This window comes from Lynx canadensis, chromosome C1 (genome assembly GCF_007474595.2).
Source record: "Lynx canadensis isolate LIC74 chromosome C1, mLynCan4.pri.v2, whole genome shotgun sequence".
Classification (NCBI taxonomy): Eukaryota; Metazoa; Chordata; class Mammalia; order Carnivora; family Felidae; genus Lynx; species Lynx canadensis.
The window spans coordinates 187,413,287-187,438,192 of record NC_044310.1 but is presented as its reverse complement, the minus strand read 5'-3'; the positions used below and the strand labels follow the sequence as shown (position 1 = coordinate 187,438,192).

The following is a 24,906-nucleotide window of genomic DNA, read 5'->3' as shown; positions in this document are numbered from 1 at the left end:
CATTTACCTTGATAGCCTTGTGACCTCAAGTGACACAGCCTTTCTTTCTGTATGTTAAAATGGGACTATTTTCTGTCCATTTCCCAGTGGTGAAGACTGAGTACCTGGGGTAATATTGATGGTGAACTGTTGAGATAATAGTGCCCCCCTTACACAAAGGATATAGAAAAATTTTCCTTTCAGTAGTTTTAAATCATCTTTAATTTCTGTGATGTGCTAAAGGAGAAATCTTCTAGATGATATACTAATGGTACTCAAATGACATTATTTTTGTATCAGCTTGTGTTTTCTAACACTAAAAATAATTGCATGATAAACTTACAACAGTGAAGTATTTTGTATCATGTTAGAGAAGTAATTTATTTTACTATATAAAAAAGGTTATTATATAAATTGGGTAGACGATTTTTGTGTATATGATGATATAAATTTTTATGATGTCTTTTAATCTCCTTTTAATGGAATTTTAGAATGTGAGACTTTAGATAACTCATTTACCACCCCCCCCCCCCCCCCACCCCACCCCCACCCCCCCCCCCCCCCCCCCCCCGCTTACACAGGTGAGGTTGCTGGGTACCTGGACTTAACCAAGGTGATGTTGCTAATTAGTGGCAGAGGCTTAGGACACAGGTTTTCTGTTTTTCACTGGAGTTGGGGTAAAATACTTGATCTCTCTGTGTAGTGGGATTGATGCTCTACTCCTCTAAGACTTGCTAGATAGCTTAGATAATAAATACAGTTTAAATCAAAACCCCATTTACCCCTTTCCCCCACAGATAATTCCCTTTTCTGTTCTCCTTGTTAAAATGTTTACAAGTGCATACCTAGAAAAGGCGAATGTGTCCTAAATGCATCTTCTGATGTTTTTTATTCTCCTTGGCAGATATGGAGAATATAGAATCCCAAACAAAGCACTGAACAAAGAAGACCATTATGTGGGCCATTGGAAAGAAGGAAAAATGTGTGGTCAAGGAGTCTATAGGTAATAACATTGGAAAGGTTGTTAGACTGGTGTTGCTTTTTCAAAGAATCATGTAAACTTAAATGTATGTGTAGCCAACATTTCCAAGGAGTAAGTTTTATTTACTCTTTTTTGACTGAAACTGCCTCAAAAGTCTTATAAAGGTAACTTCTTGTCTATCACAAGGTGAAAATATTAGGTTATTTTTATTTAATTTTCAACAAAATAGTACAAACCTTAGAAGTCATAGCTTTCTCATAGGATCTCCTAGATGTCTTTCCTATAAATTTATATTTATTAAATAACTCTAATATGGATAAAATGTATGATCCTTTCAGAGATTACTCATTATTTCATTTTCTCATAAGAGATTAATACACATTTTTCCCCATGTTAACACAGAATACCATCCAGGATATTTTTAATTTCTTAGCCTTAGTCATTCAAACATGAAAAAAAAAATGATGAAAAATCATCATATAAATAAATAGAGATACCAGTGGGACAGGAGTATACTTTTAAATTTCCTGAACTTTGTAAAAATGAGCCTCAGAATTCAATGTGTTTTTGGTCTTTATCCATTTTTTGTAACCACAGTTATGCCTCTGGTGAAGTGTTTGAAGGCTGTTTTCAAGATAACATGCGTCATGGTCATGGTCTCCTACGGAGTGGAAAATTGACTTCCTCTTCTCCCAGTATGTTCATTGGCCAATGGGTAATGGATAAGAAAGCAGGATATGGTGTCTTTGATGATATCACTAGGTATAGTATTCTCCTTCTAATCTCAAAGTTTAGTATGAGAGGATAAGGTTCCTGTATTTCTCCAGTAACAGCGATGTTTTTAAATGTTTATTTATTTCTTTTGAGAGAGAGCTTGCATGAGTTGGGGAGGAGCAGAGAGAGAGAGGGAGAATCCCAAACAGGCTCCTTACTGTCAGAGCAGAGCCTGAGAATAAGCTCGATGAACAGGGAGATCATGACACTTAACTGACTGAGCCACTCATGGGCCCCAATAGCGATGTTTTTATGAAGGCTGACCATCTTAATTGGACAGTATTGAGAAAATTCTTAATAAGACACAGTTGGCAGGCATTATTTTATCCATTTGCTTATGAACCAAATAGTGGATTACTTCTTTACAAGATCAAGATCATTCAAAATTAACATTGGTACCATTTTCCTTAAAGCTCCGCACATACGAAGCTTTTAGTGTCTTAGAAGTTACCAAATTTTTGACTGTTATAAAAAGAAAAACCTTTAAAACAGTCAGACATGATAGGAGTAAAAGGTCAAGGAAACGAGTGGAAATTCCCTTTTTGGGTCGTAGAATGGTATCTAAACATCTTTTTGCTTAGGTCTGTTAGGTCAGGGACTTGTTATGCCAATAACCTAGGAGTCAAGCTTAAATTCAGTTAACTAAACCTTGAGGATGAATGTAGTTCTTTTGCCTCTATATTTGATTTAGTCTGATTTGCATTTGGACTTAATAGATACGTTTTTCCCCCTTCATGTCATTTTCATAATGTGGGATTTTAAAATTTAGATGTTATTACTAAACTCCATGATTATTTAACAATCAGTTTATACTTTGCTTTTGTAGTGGAGATTAGTAAGATTTCTCTGAGTTTGAGTATGTGAAGAATGAGACTTCCTTTTTTTTTTTTTTTTTTTTTTGGGAGAGATTGCTCAGGGGAGAGGAATGGGGAGAGGGAGGAAGGGAGGGGGGAAGGGGAGAGAGAGAGAGAGAGAGAGAGAGAGAGAGAGAGAGAGAGAGAGAGAGAAAATATGAATACAAATCTTAAGCAGGCTCCATGCTCAGCGTGGAGCCCAACATGGGGCTCGATTTCATGACCTTGGGATCATGACCTAAGCTGAAATCAAGAGTCGGATGTTCAACTGACTGAGCCACCCAGGTGCCTCAGAATGAGAGTTTTTATATGATAAACCTCATTTCTTTTTTTTTTTCCTAGCAACTCCCATGTTATAATTGTTTTTCCATTTCATCCTTACCATCAGTTTTTCATTTTCATTTCTATTTCTGTACAGGGGGGAAAAGTATATGGGAATGTGGCAAGATGACGTATGTCAAGGGAATGGTGTGGTAGTTACCCAGTTTGGATTATACTATGAAGGCAACTTTCACCTTAATAAAATGATGGTGAGTAAAATATTTTGCATATACTTACTATTGACTTTTTAAAAATTCTATGTCCTTTTAAATAATTTTTATTAACGTTCTACTTTCTTAGTACTATTTTTCTTATCTTTTAAAATTATGTAAGGCTTTGGGGGATATGGCTGCATGTATTCCTTAAGTTACTTTGCATTTTATCTGTTGTGATTTTTGTTTTGTTTCTCCCCATAGGGAAATGGGGTTTTACTTTCCGAAGATGATACTATATATGAGGGAGAATTTTCAGATGACTGGACTCTTAATGGAAAGGTTGGAAACTAACTTTCTTCTTCCTCTAATACAATCTTATACTTATTTTTTCTTGACCTTAAACAAAAAAGAGCTACCTTGTCATAAAATTCACCTGTTTTAAGAGTACATTTCAATGATTTTTAGTAAATATACAGAGTTGGATAGCCATCACCACAATCCAATTTTAGATCCTTTCACGTCATCCAAAAAAGATTTCTGTCACCATTGCCTGCTCATTTGCAGTCATTCACCGTTTCTGTCACCAGTCCTAGACAACCTCCTTTTAGTGGACTCTATAACTCTGTAGATTTGCCTTTTCAGGTTTTTTTTTTGCTTTGCTTTGCCTTTTTTTTTTTTTTAAGATTTTTTTTCCCCCAGTAATCTCTACACCCAACATGGGGCTTGAACCCACAACCCTGAGATCAGGAGTCGTACACTCTGACTTAGCCAGCCAGACGTCCCTCAGGTCCTTTCTTATAAATGGATTCATACAATATGAGGGCTTTTCTGCGTGGCTTCCTAGACTTAGAATAATGTTTTCGAGGTTTTCCCATAGTGTGACCTGTATAGTACTTCATTGCCTTTTATTGCTAAATAGTATTCTAAAACCACATTTTGTTTATCGCTTCATCATTGATGGGCATTGAATTAGTTCTCACTTCAGACTATTATGAATAATCTTTCTATAAACATTTGAATACAGTTTCTTATGTGAACATATGTTTTCATATCTTGGGCAAGTGTTTAGGAGAGTAATTGCTGGGTTGTATGGGAAATTGACATTTAACATATCAAGATATTGCCAACTGTTTGCCAGAGTGGCTGCATCATTTTACATTCTCATCACTAATGTATGATGATTCTAATTTCTCTCCATATTTTCCAGTATTTTTATTTTTGTTTTTTTCTTTTTTGCCATCCTACTAGGTGTGAAATGATATTTCATGGATTTAATTTACATTTTCCTAATGACTGGTTATGTAGAGCATATTTTCATGTTTTTATTAGTGATTCCTCTATCTTTTTGTGAAATGCCTATTCAGTTATTTTGATATTTTGACAATTTGTTTGCTTATAGTCTTATTGAATTGTAAGGGTATCCAGAACTCTGGATATGAGTTCTAATATCAGATATAGGATTCACAAATATTTTCTTGCAGTCGTGGTTTGTCTTTTTATTTTCTTTCTTTCTTTTTTTTAAATGTTGAACCATTTCATTTATTTTTCTTAACGCTTATTTATTATTTTTGAGACACAGAGACAACATGAGCAGGGGACAGGCAGAGAGAGGGAGACACAGAAGTCGAAGCAGGCTCCAGGCTCTGAGCTGTCATCACAGAGCTTGATGCAGGGCTGGAACCCACGAACTGTGAGATCATGACCTGAGCCAAAGTCGGACGCTTAACCAGCTGAGTCACCCAGGCACCCATCTTTATATTTTCTTTTTAGTGACTTTTGAAGCACAAAACTTTTTAATGAAGTCCATTATATCAAAAACATTTTTATGAGTCAGGCTTTTGATGGCATATATAAAGAAATCTTTCCTTAACTCAAGGTATTAAGATTTTCTTCTGGGGGCACCTAGATGGCTCAGTTGGTTGAATGTACAACTCTTGATTTCGGCTCAGGTCATGATCCCAGGGTCATAGGATCAAACCCCATATTGGGCTCTGCGCTGAGTGTGGAGCCTGCTTGAGGTTCTCTCTTTCCCTCTGCTCCTTTGCCCCACTTGCATGCTTTTTTCTCTCTCTCTCAAATAGAAAAAAAAAAAAAAACTTTAACTTTCCTCTGTGTTTTCTTCTAAAGGTTTTATAGTTTTAGCTCTTATATTCAGGTCTGTGATTCATTTTGAGGTACTTTTGTGTATGGTGTGGGTTAAAAGTCTTACTTGAGGGGCGCCTGGGTGGCTCAGTCGGTTAAGCATCCGACTTCAGCTCAGGTCACAATCTCACGGTCCGTGAGTTCGAGCCCCACGTCGGGCTCTGGGCTGATGGCTCAGAGCCTGGAGCCTGCTTCTGATTCTGTGTCTCCCTCTCTCTCTGCCCTCCCCCGTTCATGCTCTGTCTCTCTCTGTCTCAAAAATAAATAAACGTTAAAAAAAAAAAATTAAAAAAAAAAAAAGTCTAACTTGATCTTTTTGCATGTGGGTATCCAATTGCCTCAGCAACTTTTCCCACTGAATTTTCTTGACACCTTTTTGAAATTAATTCACCATAAAATGTGTTTCTTTTTGGACTCTTGTATTCCAGCGATGTACATGTCTCTCTTTATACCAGTACCACACTGTCTTGATTACTATAGATTTCTAGTAATTCTAGTGAAATCAAGAATTATTTTTTAAAATGTTTTGGCTGTTCTGGATCTTTAGCCTTTTCATATAAATTTTAAGACTGGTTTGTTAATATCTGCTATAAAGCCTGAGATTTTGATAGAAATTGTGTTGAATCTATAGATCATTTTGGGAAGAATTGCCATTTTAATAATACTGAATCTTCCAATCCATAAACATGAAATGTCTCTCTATTTAGATCATCTTTAATTTCTATCAGCTATGTGTTGTAGTTTTTAATGTGTATCTCTTGCATAAGTTTGGTTAACTTTATTCCTAAGTATCCTTGTTAAGGCTGTTGTAAAGAGAATTTTTTTTTATTTTACTTTTTGATTTTATATTGCTATATAAAAATATAATTGATTTATGTATTTTCTTGTATCCTGAAACCTTGCTGAACTTGTTTATTCTGCTACAGGTTTGGTGTGGTGTGGTTGTGTGTGTGTGTGTGTGTGTGTGTGTGTATTTGTGTGTATTTCCTAGGAATTCTTGCATACAGGATCATGTTGATTTCAAATCAAGGCAGTTTTACTTTTTCCTTTGCAATCTGGAAGGCTTTTCTTTTTTTTTTTTTTATTGTCTGATGGCACTGGCTAGATTCTCCAGTAGAATGTTGAATAGAAGTGGTTAGAGTGGATATCCTTGCCTTAATCCCTATTTTAGAGGAAAATCAAGGGGTGACAAGATGGCTCAGTCAGTTAAGGGTCTGACTTTGCCTCAGATCATGATCTTACGGTTCGTGGGTTCGAGCACCATGTCGGGCTCTGTGCTGACAGCTCAGAGCCTAGAGCCTGCTTTGGATTCTGGTCTCCCTTTCTCTCTGCCCCTCCCCTGCGCGCGTGCCCTGTCTCTCTCTCTCTCTCTCTCTTACATAAACATTAAAAAAAATTAGAGGAAAAACACTGAATCTTTCACCGTTAAGTATGATGTTAGTTAAAGGTTTTTCATAGATTAATCAGATTGAGATAGTTCTGTTCTTAGTTTGTTGAGAGGTTTTGTCATGAATACATCTTGGATTTTGTCAAAGAACATTTTCTGTGGGTTGAGGTGATTGTGTGATGTTTGTCCTTTTTTAATATAGTGTATTGGTTGCTTTTCTGGGATAAATCATAGTTGGTCATGGTATATAATACTTTTATAATTTGTGAGATTTAATGCTAATATTTTGTTGAAGATTTTTGCCTCTGTATTTATGAGAGATAAGGGTCTATAGTTTTCTTTTCTCATGATGTCTTTGTCTTTGGTAAAATTAGCCCCATAGAATGAGTTGGGAAGGGTTCCCTTCTCCTTTGTTTTCTGAAAGAGTTTGTGAAATCTTGGTATTATTTCTTCTTTGAATGTTTTGGAGACTTCACTGGTGAAATCATCTGGCCCTGAGCATTATTTTATGATAATACTTTTAGTTTCTAATTCAGTTTTCTTTAAATTGGTCTATTTAGATTTTCCATTTCTTTTAGAATCAGTTTTGGCAATTTGGTTCTTTCTAGGAACTTTTCTGTTGTATTGAAGTTCTCAGATTTGTTGGCATAAAATTGTTGTCTTAGTTTTTTCTTAATCTTTTTAATTTCTGTAAGATTGCTGTAATATCTGTTTCATTGACTTTGTAATTTTATGTCTTTTTTTTTCCTTGATTAATCTAGTTAAGTGCCAATTTTGTGTATCTTTTCAAAGAAGCAAATTTTGGTTTCATTGATTTTTCTCTTTTTAAAAAAAATATCATTTATTTCTGCTCTAGTGTTTGTTATCTCCTTGTTTTGGGTCTGTTTGCTCTTCTAATTTTATAAGGTGGACTTTTAGATTACTGATTTCAGATCTTTCTTATTTTCTAATACAGGCATTTATAGCTATAATTTGCCTCTGGGCACTAGATTGGATAAATTTGGATAAGTTGTTTGTTCATTTCATTCAGCTCAAATATTTTACCAATTATTCAGTGATTTTTTTTTCTTTTACCCATGGATTATTTTCATACAATCTTTTTTTTTTTTTTTTTTTTTTTTTTTTTTTTAAATATTTTTTTAAATTTTTTTTTTCAACGTTTATTTATTTTTGGGACAGAGAGAGACAGAGCATGAACGGGGGAGGGGCAGAGAGAGAGGGAGACACAGAATAGGAAACAGGCTCCAGGCTCTGAGCCATCAGCCCAGAGCCCGACGCGGGGCTCGAACTCACAGACCGCAAGATCGTGACCTGGCTGAAGTCGGACGCTTAACCGACTGCGCCACCCAGGCGCCCCTCATACAATCTTTTTAGAGATGCATAGTATGTATATTTGCCCCGCCCCCCACCCCCCCCTGCTAGAGAACTGGGGACTGCTAATGAGTTAAAAAGGAAAATGTATTAGGGGCACCTGGGTGGCCCAGTTGGTTAAGCATCCAACTCTTGATTTATGCTCAGATGATGATTTCACAGTTGTGAGATCCAGCCCCACACCATGCTCTGCACTGGGCATGGAGCCTCCTTAAGATTCTCTCCTTCTTCTGTCCCTTCCCTACTTGCACATGCATGCTCTCTTTTTCTTTCTCTAAAAAAATAAAAAATAATGGAACATGTTAACCAGTTGGTGCTTTTTTTTCTCTTGATTTTTTAAACTGGAAATACTGCTTCTAATTCGACATTTTCTTTTACTTTACCTAGGGAACGCTGACTATGCCAAATGGAGATTACATTGAAGGTTATTTTAGTGGAGAATGGGGATCTGGGATAAAAATCACCGGAACTTACTTCAAGCCTAGTCTGTATGAGAGTGATAAAGACAGACCCAAAGTTTTGTGAGTAACTAGTGTTAATTGTGGATTAATTATTAAATGTTTTGAGTTGTCTTGATTATATCAAAGCTGCTTAATATTTTAAATGCAGAACAAATTTTTAAAGTCATTTTTTAACAAAATGTAACCTCCTTATATTGCCAACTGCCACTGTTACAGATAGCTGAATCTTTAGTCTTGGCTTAGATTATAGTCATGGGTATTTAAAATAAAAGTTCTGTGTATGGGAGTGGTTTTACTGTTAGTGGTAAAAGTATCCAAATTGATTGGAAGAGAACATTGTTAAGTGGAATCCCTATACAACTTGATTCTAAAAAGTAAAAGCCAAGCCTATATATGTACCAAGTGGAATAGTATATTCTGCATATGTAGGGAAAAAAACCAAAATCTTTATCTCTAAGTGTGTTATGTTCTTCAGGTTTTTGGCATATATTTATTTTCCTTTTTTGATTCCAGCATTAGCTTTGTGTTTGTATTATGGTAGATTCTCAGATTCTTTGTTCTGATGGAACCTTGATATGTTTTCTGTTACTCAGTATTTTTAGAATTCAGTATGTAATGCATTTCACAGTTCTCATTATGAGATGTGCAAAGCACAGGAAGTCCTTGTTTTAACAGGAATCAGTTTTACAAAATTGATTATGTGGAAATGTAGAAACAAAGGAGTCAATTCTGATGTGCTTCATACTTAACCATTTATACACCTTAGATCTGATAAACATTAAGTAGCTAAAAACCATTTTTTTAAATTTTCAGTGTTTATGAAATAGAACCACCATCAGTGTGGGCAGTTGTGTTACAGAAGCATTCCCAGTTGTATATCAGAAAGTTTCTGTTCTTTAGGATTTTTGCACAAGAGATTAATAAAAGCTTGATGTGACTTTATTAGCAGGAAGCTAGGAAACCTGGCAGTGTCAGCTGATGAGAAATGGAAAGCAGTCTTTGATGAATGTTGGCGTCAACTGGGCTGTGATAACCCAGGCCAAGGGGAAGTTTGGAAAGCATGGGACAATATTGCTGTGGCCCTGACTACCAATCGGCGCCAACACAGAGACAGGTGAGTGAATGCTTTGCCCAGCATAGTATGGTAGGAAGTTGAAACTTAACAAGTAGTCAAGGCTTGCCACATTTAACTTAAAAATATAATTTAAGTTTCAATGATGTATTTCTGTTCTGGGTAATTTAGATAAAACACACCTATCTTTATCTTCTACTGAATTCAGCTATAAAACTCAGACAATATATGAACAGCTGTTCTACCAGGTAAATATCAGCTAGTATATTGAGGAGGAATACCTGAAATCAAAGTACCAAGTGAGTTGTTTTTGTCTTTTTTTTAGTTTTGAGTTTTTTAACTTCAGTATCCCTCACCCTGAATTCCATTAACCTGAAAGCTTCAAGTAAGTACTATGATTTAGACATAACTTGAGGAAAAACCCTTTGCTTCTGGCTCAAGATGCAACAAAGAGACTCCTAAAGCTCAGATAGAGTGGAGGAGATACATATGGGTTTCTTTCTCTTTTTTCTTCATTTTCTCATGCTTCAGCCTCCATGTTCTTCTGGGACAGGGATGGCAGTGGGATTTGCTAGAGCAGCCAGGAACAGGGAAAACTCTTGGAGGACTGGAAACCTCTTCCTCCACTGGTGGATCCTCAGGTGCAGTAGTCATGGCTGAATTCCATTGCTTTTCTGGCCTCTCTCTCTATCCTCCCACCCCTTGGTCCTAGAAGTGGCATGTTGACAGAAGGAAGCAGTTTCTGACCTGAGGATCTAACAGGGGACCCAGAAAATGCTGGGGAGGTAATGGAGAGAGAAGAGCTCTACAAACAACCCTGTAAAGTTGTTTATGAACTCCTGGGCTCACCCCAGACGTGCACAAATGTGGATTTGATCTTAATTAGCAGACCAGACACTTTGAGAACTGAGCTAATAGGTAGACTTTCAACCATGTCCCAGAGTGACCACTGAGTGATGTGCTCACAGACATACCTAAATAGAACTGCAAAGGCTTTGAGAAGTGAACTGACATTGGCACCACTGCCCACAGAAGACTGAATCAAAAATATCAGCTGTTTCAGAGGTTCCCAAGATCACCTACATGTTCAGTGATTGACTAGAGGGACTCATAAGACTCATCATAAAGTCATGCAGGTAAGAGTTACTACAGCAACATAGTAAGGAGCTACGGCCAGATCATAAGAGAAGAAGACACAGGCAGAGTCTGGAGGAATCCATGTGCAAGCTACCCATGCTCTCACCCTTCTGTGAGGGGTCACACAGAGCACACCATCCTTCCAGCAGTAAAATGCAGCCACCATTTACAGTCTTTCTGCCTAGGAACCATTAGAGACTCAGTGCCTAAGGTTTAATGGAGGGGCCTGGTCACATAGGCACTCTATGCTTAGCAACTACCAAAATTCCACAGTCCCAGAAGGAAAGCAGATAGTCACCAAATCACATTGTTAGCATAGTCTATGGACAGCAAAATACCCTTATCAGTGGGGAATAATTCATGTCCGTATAGGGAAATTTAGGAAGCAGATCCTTCTAAAGATAATAGTTTCAAGCCTTCCATGTGTACTCTGTTATGCCTGTCAACGTTTTTCATAGGATGGAAACAAGACCCAAAGTGTCATAACATAATACTCAAAAATGTCCAGAATATAAACCAAAATTACTTGGCAATCAAAGAACCACCAACTTATTTTGGGAAAGATGATAGACACCAGTGACTCTGCAACGTAGATTTTAGTATTATGACAACTTAAAGCAGGTATTATAAAAATGCTCAGATGAGCAATCACAAACATCCTGGAAGCAAATACTAAAATTAAAAGTATTAGCAAAAAACTAGATATAAAGAATCAAATCAAAATTTTGAATTAAGAAATATAATAACCAAAATAAAATCACTAGGAGAACTTACTAGCAGAATAGAGGTGACAGCAGAAGAGTCACTGAACTTGAGAACAGATTAATAGAAACTATCCAAACTGAACAACAGAGAGAAAATACATGGAAAAAGAAAATAAACAGAGCTTTAAGGAGTCTAGTACTTGTGTCTTTGGGATCCCAGAATGAGAGTAGAAAAATCATGAGGATGAAAAGATATTTGAAGAAATAATGGTTGAAACCATCCCAAATTTGGTGAAAGACAAATGTGCAGATTCATGAAGTTGAGCAACCTGTGTCCTGAAAAAAAGATATCCGTGAACAGACATGTCAGTCAAATTGAAAAACAAAATCATGAAAGCAACTAGAGAAAAAAAGGGCATTACACAGAGGGGAAACCACCATTCAAATGCTTGCATATTTGTCATCAGTATCTTCTGGAGACCAAAAACAAGTGGCACAACAATTTTGAAGTACTGAAAGAAAAATTATAGATGTACCTCTTCATTTCTCTTTTTTCTTTTTCTTATTTTCTCCCTGTTCTCCTTTTCTCCTTTTTTCCCCCTCTCCGTCTGCTTTTGTACATATTTCCTTATTCTTTAACTTGGCCAGTAACTCCCACAAGCAATGCTTGGAATTTGGACCCAAAGAATTTACTAATCCCTTTGTATTGAAAGAAGTTTGGGTTCTTTCCCCCCCATATTTGGTATAAATGGGAACTGAATATAGTGTTTTATTCATGAAGTTTACGATTTTTGCCTTGTATTCTTTCTATTAGTAGAAGAAATGGAAACTCCTAGGATTGATGAAAGCTGTGGACTTTCCCTTGTGTGTGATGCAGAGGGTCAGCCTTCACTGATAGAGCCTGTCAGTTTAAACATTGAGACTTTGGTCCTGTAGTTAACCTTGGTTAACTGTTGTTGGGTGTTTCCAGGGAATGAGAGTGAATGAACTTTTATATAATAAAACATGTTGCTACCACAGAGGTCTTATTTATCTAAAATAGTATAATAATGTACATCATTTCTAATCGGTTGTAATCTGATAATAGAATACCATTACCAAAAATGTCTGTTGATTATTAAGTATGTGTTTTATCATAGCCTCTTCACTCAAAGCTTCCCTTTACCCATTATGTACTTACCTCACCACCTGTTGTAGCATCCTCATGATCTCCTTACTTGAGCTCATTTTCCTTTTTCTGCTGCCATTTCATTTGTTTTCCTTTTTCCTCACATCTTCCTCTCTTATTTTCCATTTTCTCTTGTCATTAACAAGTCTGTTACCAGTTTTCTCTTCAAGCTAACATAGTATCACCTAACACCATGGTTGATACTAAAGCAAAATCTTCATTAATTATTGTAGTTGGTATGAAGTAACATTAAATGACACTGGAATGACTTAAAAAAAATCTAATAGCAGGTCAGTTACCTATTATGAGCTCATTTGGGCCAGGCACTGTACTGGGTACTCCATTTTGTCCTTACTTGGTGATAGTGTTTCATGTGCACATTACAGTTTGCTTTTGTTCGTTCGTTTGTTCTTCCTTCCTTCTTCTCTTTTTTCTTTTCTTTCTTTTTTCTTTCTTTTGTCTCTGTTCTTTCCTCCCTCTCCCTCCCTTTCTTCCTTCCTCCCTCCCTCCCTTCCTTCCTTTCTTTCCTTACTTAGTTTCTACACCCAACTTGGGGCTCAAACTTAGGACCCCGAGATCAAGAGTCATAATGCTCTTCTGACAGAGACAGCCAGGCGCCCCTCTTGCTTTCATGATATGAAATACATAATGGGCTTTCTGTTGTCTTTTTACAGTCCAGAGACATTAAGTCGTTCACAGACTCAAACACTAGAGAGTTTGGAATTCATTCCTCAGCATGTTGGTGCCTTCTCTGTGGAGAAATATGATGACATCAAGAAATATTTAATAAAGGTAGAGTCAAAATTACACCGGTCTTATGAATTAATGACACAACTACCACAGTATATCATTCAAATCTGCTCACAGGTTATTGGTGCTCTAATCCTATTTTTGCTTTCTAAGTATTTCTTTTTTAATTCTCTACCTACTAAAAGCACATTTTCACATGAAGATTGCTGTATCATGATGATAGAACTTTTTAAGTTTTGTAAAGTGCTCAAGAGGGTTCTTGAGAACAAGGGTCAAAGTTTAAAATTGATTTTTGTTGGTAACAAACTAGAGATTGTATAAATAAAGCATGCTGCCCTCACCCCATGGTTATGCTCTTTGCTTCCTTCTCAAGTCCTGTAAGATTAGCTACAATTTAAAGTATGACATACATCAATATGGGGTTGCAGGAAGGAGTATTAAGAGAAATCAAGGGAACTGAAGAGTATTTTCAGGCATAATCAACTGCTGTTTAGTTTTCTTAAAGGTAACATCTGTTTTTGTGAAGTTTATAGTTTAATTATATTTATCAGTATATCCAAAGCTATTTTCCCAAGATGTTAAAGGCATTCTTTGATTAAGATTAGGAATTTCTACTCTATATGTAGACTCAACTCTTTTAGAAAAGTTAAAAGTATTTGAATTTTTCTCATCCAAATGTTTAGTCCTTGCCAGTTTGAAAATTGTCTATCATTTATGAAATTGTTTTATTATTTATTGGTTGACTGTTTCTGTTGTTAGTCATTGACTTCATTGATCCCGTTCCTGTTCAGGCCTGTGACACTCCTCTGCACCCCCTGGGCAGGCTTGTGGAGACACTGGTTGCAGTTTATAGAATGACATATGTGGGTGTGGGAGCCAATCGCCGGTTATTGCAGGAGGCTGTGAAGGAGATTAAGTCCTACCTTAAGCGAATTTTCCAGCTGGTGAGGTAAGAGATCTTTCTCATTGAAGTCTGCAAACTGTGGAATAGTGGTTAATGCTAATGCTTGGATGTCTTCATCCTGAATCTAGAGATTACAACAACTTTGTGAAGAATCATTAAGTTTCCTCTTTATCACAGAAATTATTCATCAAGAAAATGGTTTTGTGCCACAGATCCTTAAATAGATTAAGTAATGAAAATGAAAACATGTTTCATGTTTTTACTTTATGTTTATGCAATAAACACAGCAAAGGAAACCATCAACAAAATGAAAAGGTAACCTACTGAGTGGGAGAAGAGATTGGCAAATGATATATCTGATAAGAGGTTAATTTCCAAAATATATAAAGCTTACATATGCAACACTTTTATTTAAAAAAAACACAATCTGATTAAAAATGGACAGAGGACCTGAACAGACAGTTTCCCAAAGAAGACATACAGACGACCAACAGACACTTGAAAGAATGCTTGACATCGCTAATCACCAGGGAAATGTCTATATTCTCATAGGCTTCCATTCTAGTGGAACATATGGAAACATATGGTATGTCAGGTGTTGGTAAATGTGACAAAAGATGGAGCTGGAGGTAAGAGGCTGCTATTTTAAACAGAGGTTCCAGGAGGCCTAATAAGGTAATACCTGAGCAGAGACTTTGAAAAGGAAGAAAGGAAGCAAATAGAGCATCTTTGGAAAGAGTTTCACGTAGGAAATTTGGAATATGTGAAATTCAAGATCCTTTATTGGGTTTAAGCCAATAAGTAATTACTATATTGAGATAATTATATGAAAATTTATAAATTTGTCTCAGAAAACTTCCTTCTATTATTAGCTTCGAAACTGATAGATGCATTTGGAAATGTCTCAGATTTGAGGGGGCAGCATAATCCACTAAAAAGACCAGTGGCTGGGAGTGTTTCAGCTCTGACATTAGTTAGATGGGTATAATGAAGATAAGTTTTTGACCTTTTTTAGTTTTCCCAAATATAAAATAAGGGGCAGAGGCAGGGGCAAGGTATAAGTCTACAAAAATAGAAGATTGGAAACTCCCTTTGAAGACTCAAGGTTTAGGTCTGAAAGTAAAGAGGACAATAAAGTTGTTTATAGTAGAGCTCATCATTTGCATGTAAGAGTTCAGAGATAAAATCTAGGGCAAATTCAAAACCTAGGAAAAAAAGTCCTCATAACTTAGCAGCTTGATCATGTGCAAAAATTTTTTAGCAACTTGAATTTTAAAACATTAAAAATTTTTATATTGATTAGATTTTCATTTTTTCTTAATGTTGAATATTTAAGTCATTTTCAGCTAATATTTGTTTATACCCTGAGAATAATTGTTTCTGCTTAAAGATTCAATATGAATTGACCTCAAATGAGATTTGTCAGTTAGAAAAACAGAATTTCTCACTTTTTAATAACTAGACAGAAATGGGGTGCATGGGTGGCTCAGGTAAGCTGATCTCAGCTCAGGTCTTGATATCAGGGTCATGAGTTCAAGGCTTTCATTGAGCTCTGTGCTGGGCATAAAGCCTACTTCAGAACCAAAACCAAAAAACACAGCACATGAAGATTTTTTAGTGGTATTATTCATTAGCTACAGTCTTAATTTTATCCTGTAAGAAGCATCAGTTAAGAATCTCAGGAAACTAAAATATTTACTTGATATAAATTTTGATTTCATAGGTCTTTAAATAGATGAAATAATAGAAATGCATTTTTACTCTTTTTAGACATTCTAGAGGTATAATTGTCTAATTGTGTTTTGTTATTCCTTAGATTCTTATTTCCTGAGCTTCCTGAAGAGGGCAGCACAATTCCTCTCTCTGCTCCTCTGCCAACCGAAAGGAAATCCTTTTGCACTGGGAAATCAGATTCCAGATCCGAATCTCCAGAGCCTGGGTAAATGGAGTTGGGTAGAGATAGTGAAGAAAGAGGGTGGGTGATCCTATCCAAAGAATCCCAAGGAAGAGTTTTCTCTAGATCTCAGTTTCCTTATTTTTAAAATAATGTGACTGGACTAGGTAATCACTGAGGTCCCTTTCAGGTCTTAAGTTGTATTAGTCAAACCCCAAGGAAGTGCACACATGAGTTACTGGGCTCCGAGCCTGCTGAGCAAAGTAACATCATGCTCATCTAGAATAACCACAGAGAATCATTTTCAAAATGGAAACCAACTGGGTTTAGTTAGATTTTGAGGTAATGAAAAGAATTCACAGTTGGTCCAAGATATAAAACTCTGGGGCCATAGGTAAGTTCTTCATGTTACCTCCAGAAAACGCAGAATAATGTTAGAACTGTTTCTTTATTCAAAATGTCCCATCTTCCTTTCAGCTTGAAACTGAAACTCTTTGATTCTATATTCAATTTTGATATGAATGCTTCTCCTTCTCCAATATTTTGTAGTTATGTGGTAACAAGTTCTGGGTTACTGCTTCCTGTACTACTACCTCGGCTCTACCCACCACTGTTTATGCTCTATGCCCTGGATAATGATCGTGAGGAAGACATTTACTGGGAATGTGTACTACGACTAAATAAACAGCCAGATATTGCTCTTCTGGGCTTCCTTGGGGTGCAGAGGTAAGTACAGTAGTTACGAGTAAAATCAAATGGTTTAATTTAAAATGCAAACAGTGAGGGACACCTGGGTGGCTCAGTCAGTTAAGCATCCGACTTCAGCTCAGGTCATGATCTTACGGTTTGTGGGTTCAAGCCCCACGTCAGTTTCTGTGCTGAGAGCTCAGAGCCTGGAAACTGCTTTGGATTCTGTGTCTCCCTCTCTCTCTGCCCCTCCCCTACTGATGCTCTGTCTCTGTCTCAAAAAGCATTAAAAAATTTTTTTTAAATGCAAACAGCATTATTAATTGAATCTATGATTTGCAGTTGATTCACTTACTTGCATATCTATTATTCAGCAAAATAGTGACATTTAATCTTTATTTTTGAGAATTTTTGAAGTGGGGTATAAATCTTGATTATTCTTCTGAATGTGTTTTATTTGTGTGTGTGTATGAAATGTTTGTGTGTGTGTGTATATATATATGTAAATTTTAGCTATCCCATCTGATATTTGCTGTTCTTTAAAACAAAACATGTTTATAGTTTCAGAAAAAATTAATTGTATTTAGTCTTTGATGGTCTTCCTTCCCTTCTTTTTCTTTCCTCCCCATGTACAATTTGTAATTTAAAAGTTTTAGAAGTGCTTTGTTGTAGAGCATTGTTTCTTGTTATTCCGGGAGAACACATTATCCTTTCTTCTAGTACAATGGTAAAGCTGATCACCCCAGCACCATTAATTATATATTTGTGTTCTAAAAAAAAGTGAACAAGCCTTAATCAGAAAGTAAATTTTTTCAGTGGAATAATTTCACATTAAAATGAGATAAAACTGAGTGAAGGAAAGATTTTGGCCAATACTTGGTAATATCTGTAATGTATAGGGTTATTGTAGTATTCATTGACAGATCTCTTAGGGACAAGATAGAAGCTCTTAAATTACTTATGGAATGTTTATTAAAACTATCTCTGGGGGCGCCTGGGTGGCTTAGTTGGTTAAACGCCCAACTCTTGATTTTGGCTCGGGTCATGATCTTGAAGTTCCATGGGATTGAGCCCTGTGTCGGGCTCTGTGCTGGCAGCACAGAACCTGCTTGGGATTCTCTCTGTTTCTCTGTGTCTGTCGTCTGTCTGTCTGTCTCTCTCCCCCTCTTCCCCCCTCCTTCCCTCTCTCTCTGCCCCACCCGTGCTCACTTGCTCACTCTCTCAAATAAAGTAAACATTTTTTTAAAAACCAGAACACTTTATCTGTGGAATAGTTATTTTAAATGGGGACAGGGAAGGCAATGTAGCCATCAACTGTTTTTATGGGGATTAATCTTCCCTAAGTAATAACTTGTATTAACAGTGTGGATTCTATTGTAGGAAATTTTGGCCAATGACCTTGTCAATCCTTGGAGAGAGTAAAAAGGTATAGTAGATTTCAGTGTCCTCAGCAAATATGTTTTCTTTGATGTGGGGTGTTCAAGATAGCAAAAAAATTCCATTTTACTTTGGTAGAATAGTACCCAAGCATGAGTTATTCACTGAAGAATTGTGCTGTGCCATTATTTTTTACTGTTACTGCAGAAGACAGCTTTCCTCTTTGATTTTCATAAATTCTCTTTTTGCAGGTTTTGCCAACCACAAAAGATGCTTGTTTTGCCTCAGCTGTAGAATGTCTACAGCAGATTAGGTAATCTCTCGTTTGCTGAAAATCACATAAATCAAAGTAGTAGTTAGTCTATTAAAATGTTAATGAGATCTTATCCTAACCTAAGCTCTAAGTGCTCCTTTCAGTCCTAGATGGTGTCACACTCAGCCTGGAGATCAGAAAAGGCTGTTTTGAGACATTTGGCTTACCTTTTACTCTACAAGTCCCTTGTATTTTCAAAAAAGGTGGAGAGCCTACCCAGAAATGTATCTACATAATCACATCTTTAGCCAAATGGAAATTAACCAAACTTAATTACTCAGAAGAGCATATATTAGAAAAATAAGATCCTGGGTAAAAGGAGATAATCTATGACTTAGTGAATTCTTCCATAAGAACCATAGATCGTTGGAGGTTTCTTTTCTCAAAAAACTGTGGGATTACAGTGGTCATCCCTTCCAGCAACTCATTATGCCTGAAGTGTCCAATTTAAGGCACCCCAGGAGGGTATATTGTCAAACAATATTTAATATTAAGCAGTTCATAGGATTTTTTTTTTTTTTTTTTTTTTTTTTAAATAACAACAGCACGACATTTACCCCGTCAGACAAACTTAAGGTCATCCAGCAGACTTTTGAAGAGATCTCTCAGAGTGTCCTGGCATCACTTCAGGAAGACTTTTTATGGTCGATGGATGACTTGTTTCCTGTTTTCTTATATGTGGTGCTACGGGCCAGGTGACCAACCTTTTCTGACTTTATTACAGTGACTCATTTTAACAAGTGCTTTTTCTGAATTGATGACAGTAATATGCTCCCCTACTAGGAAAAAAAAAAAATTCTGTTTACCCATTTCAGTATGGTGAGCTGTTCTTTATTTTCCCTCACATAGATTCAGAAGGAAGATATACATAAATAGGAGTAACTCAGTATCTTTATCTTATTGGGCAGGATTAGGAATTTAGGCTCCGAGGTACACCTCATTGAGGATCTGATGGACCCGTATCTTCAGCATGGGGAACAGGGTATAATGTTCACCACCTTGAAGGTAAGTATAGGTGATATTTAATTTTTTTAATCTTAAAATCTGTCCTTAATTTGCCATATTATATATCTATCATTAATCATTGTCTCCTTTATACAGAGGTTTAATGCAATCATTAAATGCCTTTAGAGTACATATTGTTACTATTTTAAAATATAATACATTAAAAGTAGAATCAGTTCTTCTTCAAAATACTAAAGCACATTACCCAATCTTCCCTATAAATTGACCATTCAAATCATTACAAGTGCTTATAAAGGTAGACCATCTTTATAAATGTAACTCTAGAAAAGAAACAGAAAGGATTCTTAGTGTCCAAAAGTATCTGGCACTAGTTATTTAATGGAAATGAGGTAAAACACAGAAGGCAATATGTATGTAATGAATATGAATTGTATCTTCTTTTTTCTCCATGTATTTACTGTAACCAGTGTGTTACAAATGAGATTCTCTAGTACGAGTAGTCTAGGGTTTGTTGGAAGTTATTTTAGTTCCCTACCTTGATTTTTCTTGGAATTTGGTAGAATAATTCTGTGTGTATATTGGAAGAACAACAAATTGAAAATGGCATAAACACTTCCGAAAAAAAGGATTAGACCCACTCTGCCAGTTAGTAAACTTTCATAAAAATACAATAATTAAGATAGTATGTTCCTGTTACAAGAATGGACATTACCTCTAATAGAAGGGATAGCTGTTGTAAAGGCAGTGTTTAATAAAAATTTCACATGTGAAAATGGAAACATCAGTACAAAAATAGAAAAGAAAGGAATTATTTAATAAATGCTTAAAGTACTGGGATAGCTTATTACCTGTTTTGGAGGGAGGGTAGAATCAGGGCAGAATCACCTGCATTGCAAACTATAGATGCTTTTTGATTTTTAAGCAAAAGGAAGAGAGAAGGAAAGACAGGAAAATTAAAATGAGAAAAAGAATTAGAACTTAATGTCAGGTTTCTGGCTTGGGTTAATTGAACTTTTGAACTGAAATACCATTAACATTTCTATTAAATTGAAAGGGTGGTGGAATTGGGGGAAATAGTGGCTACCAATGATTACATTATTAGTATTCATGTTCTATGAAGAGCATTTTCTCATATATCACCAAGGGAGAAACAACTAGTAATTTATATGTAGAATATCCTCGACCTCACTGAAAATCAGAGTACTGTAGTATTTAAACAAGGTGCCATTTTGTGCCTACTAAATTAGCAAAGATGTTTTAAAATTATACCCGTGCTAGTAGGGGTATAGCGAAATCAGATTATTCCCATATTGCTGATAATGGATTAAATAATAAGCACCTTTGGAAAACTTTTGTTACTAACATGATATCAGCCACATCAAAAATGTTCTCGGAGTTTGAGGTAAACGCACTCCTGGGGATTTATTCTGAGGAATTAAAGAATTGACAACATTGTGTTTGCTTTGGCTGAGGTGTTCTTTGTAGTGTGAGTAACTCCAACCTGGATACTTTCAGAATCACCTGGGAATGCTTCTTAAAAGTTGTTGCTGAAAATTCTGACTCACTGGGTCTGGAATGATACTTAACCTTAATTTGCAGTTTCTTAAACTTACTAGATGATCTGATTACAGTTGTTTGTGTACCTTATAATGATCAGCATATTCTAAATGTCTGATCAGTAGTGGCTTAGCCAATTAAGGTATTTCTACTCATTGAAGAATATTAAACAACTTGTAAAAGTTTGTTTTGAGAATTAGAAGTGTGCAAAATTTTATCTCCACTAATTACAGCTAGGCAAAATAGACATTGGATATGGGGACTAGAAACAGGGAAAAAGAAAGCAACCAACTGATTTGGTTGGAGCTACAGTATTAAACAAAGATTTCCTTTCTTTAGTCTCCTGTGCATTGCTATGTTGGTATAATTTCTTCCAAGTAAATTTAAATTGTTTTGAACTTTTTTTCAGGCGTGTTACTACCAGATCCAGCGTGAGAAGCTTAACTAGGATGCAGAACAGCCTGACAACTGGATTATCTGTAGGGTGTTTAGCACCATCTGGCGTCTTCCTGTAGTGGCAAAAAAGAATGGTGTTGAAATTAGGACGTTGTATTATTTTGGTTGTTATCTCTGAGCCTTACTAATGGTGATAGCTCTGAGTCCAGAAAAAAAGACTGTATGGTTTAAAGGGAGGAATGAAAAAGGACATAGTATTCAATTAAACCAGTCCCTCGCCTATGTTAAATTCCCAAAATATCACACATTTACTGTTTGGAAAAAGAGGATATCCCTTCCTACAGTAAAGACTATGCCAGCTACATGAAGTCGTAAGAGAAGTTCTCAGTATAGCTTCTTACATTAAAGAAGTTAATAAATATTTTTGAGTTTCGGGTTTGCCTGCAGTTACCCCAGGCCCTTTTGCAAGGAGCAGATGGTACTTGAAACTATTGTAGCCACACTATGCCTTCCTGAATTCCTTGCAGTCACGTGTGCATCATGCTTCTTTGCTGAAGGAGGGGGAAGAGGACCTTCTAAAACTGCAGTTTTAACTTTTTCTAAGCTTTTCCACTAGGTAGTGTTCATGATGGGAGAGGTTCTATGCAGTGACTACCGCACCCTGACCCCAAACATGGAACACATCTAAATAGGAGTCTTCTGCCTCCTGATTAGGAAGAACATAGGAAATTTGTTCTTGGATTCCTTTACAGTGCTACAGAGTGAATACACTGGAATTCAAACACTGACTCTGAGCTGCTATGGAAACCTCATTGTCCATGTGCAAATGCTGTATTCCGAGGCCTGTGAATGAGAGCCTGAAGAGCTTTTGCATGTGGGCTGTGTTTTGGAGCGGACTGAATTCTGGGAAATAGCATCCATCCTTGATCTAGCATTCTTCTCTACCTCGCACTGAACTCACAGAGGGGAAGAAAAAAGGAAACAAGCTTTGGCTTTTCCCATCTCAAAAGTATTGTAACACCTCAACATTTTAGTGTTTTGCTTTTTACCTTTTTTTTTTTTAACGTCCTATTGTAAATGGTTGGTTTACACTGTACTAGTAACACTAGTAGTTGTTTTGAATAACATAGGTGCTCTTCCTCATCTCATCTCCTACACACCATGGTGAGCATACAGAGTGTCCTCCAGATTTATGTTAACATCAGCAGATGTTAATCAGTTTTGAAAAAGGATCATGGTTTCTGCTCTACTTTATAATCAAGACGTGTTTATTAAATACTGTTTTGGAATGTTGGCTGTAATGTAACAGCAATTTCATAATAAAAGACATTCATCTCTATGAGGTTGTTTTATGATTGCAAAAGAAATAACACAGGGCATCCTAAAAAAATTTTTTTTTTTTAGTTTATTTATTTTGAGAGAGAGAGAGAGAGAGAGCGCACCAGCAGGGGAGGGCCAAAAAGAGAGGGGGACAGAGGATCCGAAACAGGCTCTGTGCTGACAGCAGAGAGCCCAATCTGGGCTCGAACTCACGATGAGATCATGACCTGAGCTGAATGAAGTCAAATGCTCAAGCAACTGAGCCACCCAGGCATCCCAGGGCAGCCTAAAAACTTAAACCCAGCCTTAGTTTTTGTTTGTTTTTACCCAAGTTGTAATTCATGACTCTTTGTATTGGCTTCAGAGGTCCTTCTGGGGTTTTAGAGATCTCTCTCTTTAAAATGAACGTAAATTTATAATTATGATAACCACTTTTGCTGACCACAAATTGACTTTCTGATCCTAATACCCCAAGGGCGGGGGTCTTAAATCTATTATTTTCTTTGAATAAAAGGCATATTTTGATTCTCACTGGTTATTTTTTTTGTTTTTTTTCTCCTAAACAGATTCGGGTAAGGGAAGAGAAGATGTTTAAAATTCTGGTTGGAAATATTAGGCATTAGTTAGCCCACCTCCCAGTTGTAATGTCTTCTCAAGAAGCCTGTCCATGTCACCGTTGCTCTGTCTCAGAAGGTGGCTACCCATTATTGGAAAAGGACCAACACTTGATTATGTTAAGCACTTTGCATTTCCATTAGGGATTGTTTTGATTTTGGAATAAACACACAGATTCCACATTTGGCTCTTAAAGACAAATCTGCTGAAGGCCTTGACCCCTTAAGAGAGAGAGAGACAGGGATAGCTGTAGAAATGAACGAAGACTTGAGACCCACTGAGAAATTCTCAAAATTATGGTAGACTGGCTCAATTCTAAGAAAAACATGTTTTAAATCATCCTTTTATTGGAGTTTTGAGTGACACTGGCCAGTTACTTCATACTATATACCTTTTAGATAGCATATTTAAAACCATAAATTTTCAATTCTAAATCTCCAGGCCACTATTTCTAAATAGAAATACTAGCACTTGTGCAGCAATTTACAGATCTTTCACATGCGTGATGAATGCTCACAGCAGCCCTGTGAGGCAGGCATTAGCCCCGCTGATTTGCAGACGAGGAGTGGCTGGGATTCACTCACTGCTAGAGCTGGGACTCTAGAACTTCCCTAACTTTAATTCCATGGCTCTTTCCTACTGCTGCTGCCAGAGATGGAATATCATAGCTTGGTTATGCATTAAAACATCATAAAGTAAAAAAATGAAAGTGAAAACTTAATAAAATTAGGTGTGTAGGATAAAATATGGTATGCTCAAAACAGTCACAGATGTATCACATTCTCCGCTTGTATTTTCATCAACAGTGGAAAGCAAAGGGAAGCTACCCATTTAATTTCAAATAAAGGGACTGAAAAACCTCTGACAATGGCCATTTGGTCTTTATCCTCTGATGTCAGCAGTACCCTTTCTTTCGTTTTTTTCTGGGATATCTGCTTCCCACCAACCCCTTGCTGCAATATAAAATTTCAAATAAAGAAGTAACTCCAGTCTGAGATAGAGAATGGATAACTATTAAGTTCAGGACAGTCAGTGGTAGGGAAACTTCCAGAAGGAACTACTTTTTTATAGGCCTCATTATTATTGGCTAAACAGTCTTCCATCATTTTCTCACCATAACATGAGAAATCAGGTTAAAGATCAGCTTACTCTCTGGTATCTCCACAGTTTTGTTTTTTTTTTTTTTTTCTTTCATTAAAAATGCTATTGTCTGGGGGCACCTGGGTGGCTCAGTAAAGTGTCAGCCCAGGTCTTGATCTCGGGTTGGTGAGTTCAGTCCCTGCATTGAAATCCATGCTGGGCGTGAAGCCTACTTACAAAAATAAGATGCTGTTGTGGGGTGTCTGTTATCGTGCTATAGTCAACAAAAATAAACTTTTTTGGTGTTAACTGTGCTGGCATTTGAGAGAGGGTATCAATGTGAAGGTTGAAAATGGTATGTTACACCTCTCACTACCAGGAATGCTTAAAGATTTGTGACAGGGGAAGCTTAGGAGTAATTTAGTGGTTAGGCTGGGTTAGGCTTCTGTGGATTAAATCAAAGAGGATGTGCAGAGATTTTCTCTAGAACAGTGAGGTGACTTTGGCAGCTAATAGCCCACGAGTGTATTTCTACCAAAG

The 24,906-nt window shown here is 36.6% G+C and overlaps 1 protein-coding gene across 1 annotated transcript in view; it reads left to right on the top strand.

Annotated features, from left to right (window-relative positions):
* ALS2 (alsin Rho guanine nucleotide exchange factor ALS2) overlaps positions 1-22,690 on the top strand; it is a 72,240-nt gene extending 49,550 nt beyond the window's left edge. Inside the window, 15 exon segments of the mRNA XM_030323762.1 lie at positions 884-982; positions 1,559-1,723; positions 3,008-3,119; positions 3,327-3,404; positions 8,353-8,486; positions 9,373-9,540; positions 13,182-13,299; positions 14,049-14,206; positions 15,978-16,100; positions 16,605-16,781; positions 18,123-18,168; positions 18,371-18,432; positions 18,978-19,127; positions 19,341-19,437; positions 21,365-22,690. Of these exon segments, the coding sequence (XP_030179622.1) occupies positions 884-982; positions 1,559-1,723; positions 3,008-3,119; positions 3,327-3,404; positions 8,353-8,486; positions 9,373-9,540; positions 13,182-13,299; positions 14,049-14,206; positions 15,978-16,100; positions 16,605-16,781; positions 18,123-18,168; positions 18,371-18,432; positions 18,978-19,127; positions 19,341-19,437; positions 21,365-21,403 (1,726 nt within the window). The 3' untranslated portion in view covers positions 21,404-22,690.
* The last annotated feature ends 2,216 nt before the right edge of the window (positions 22,691-24,906 follow it).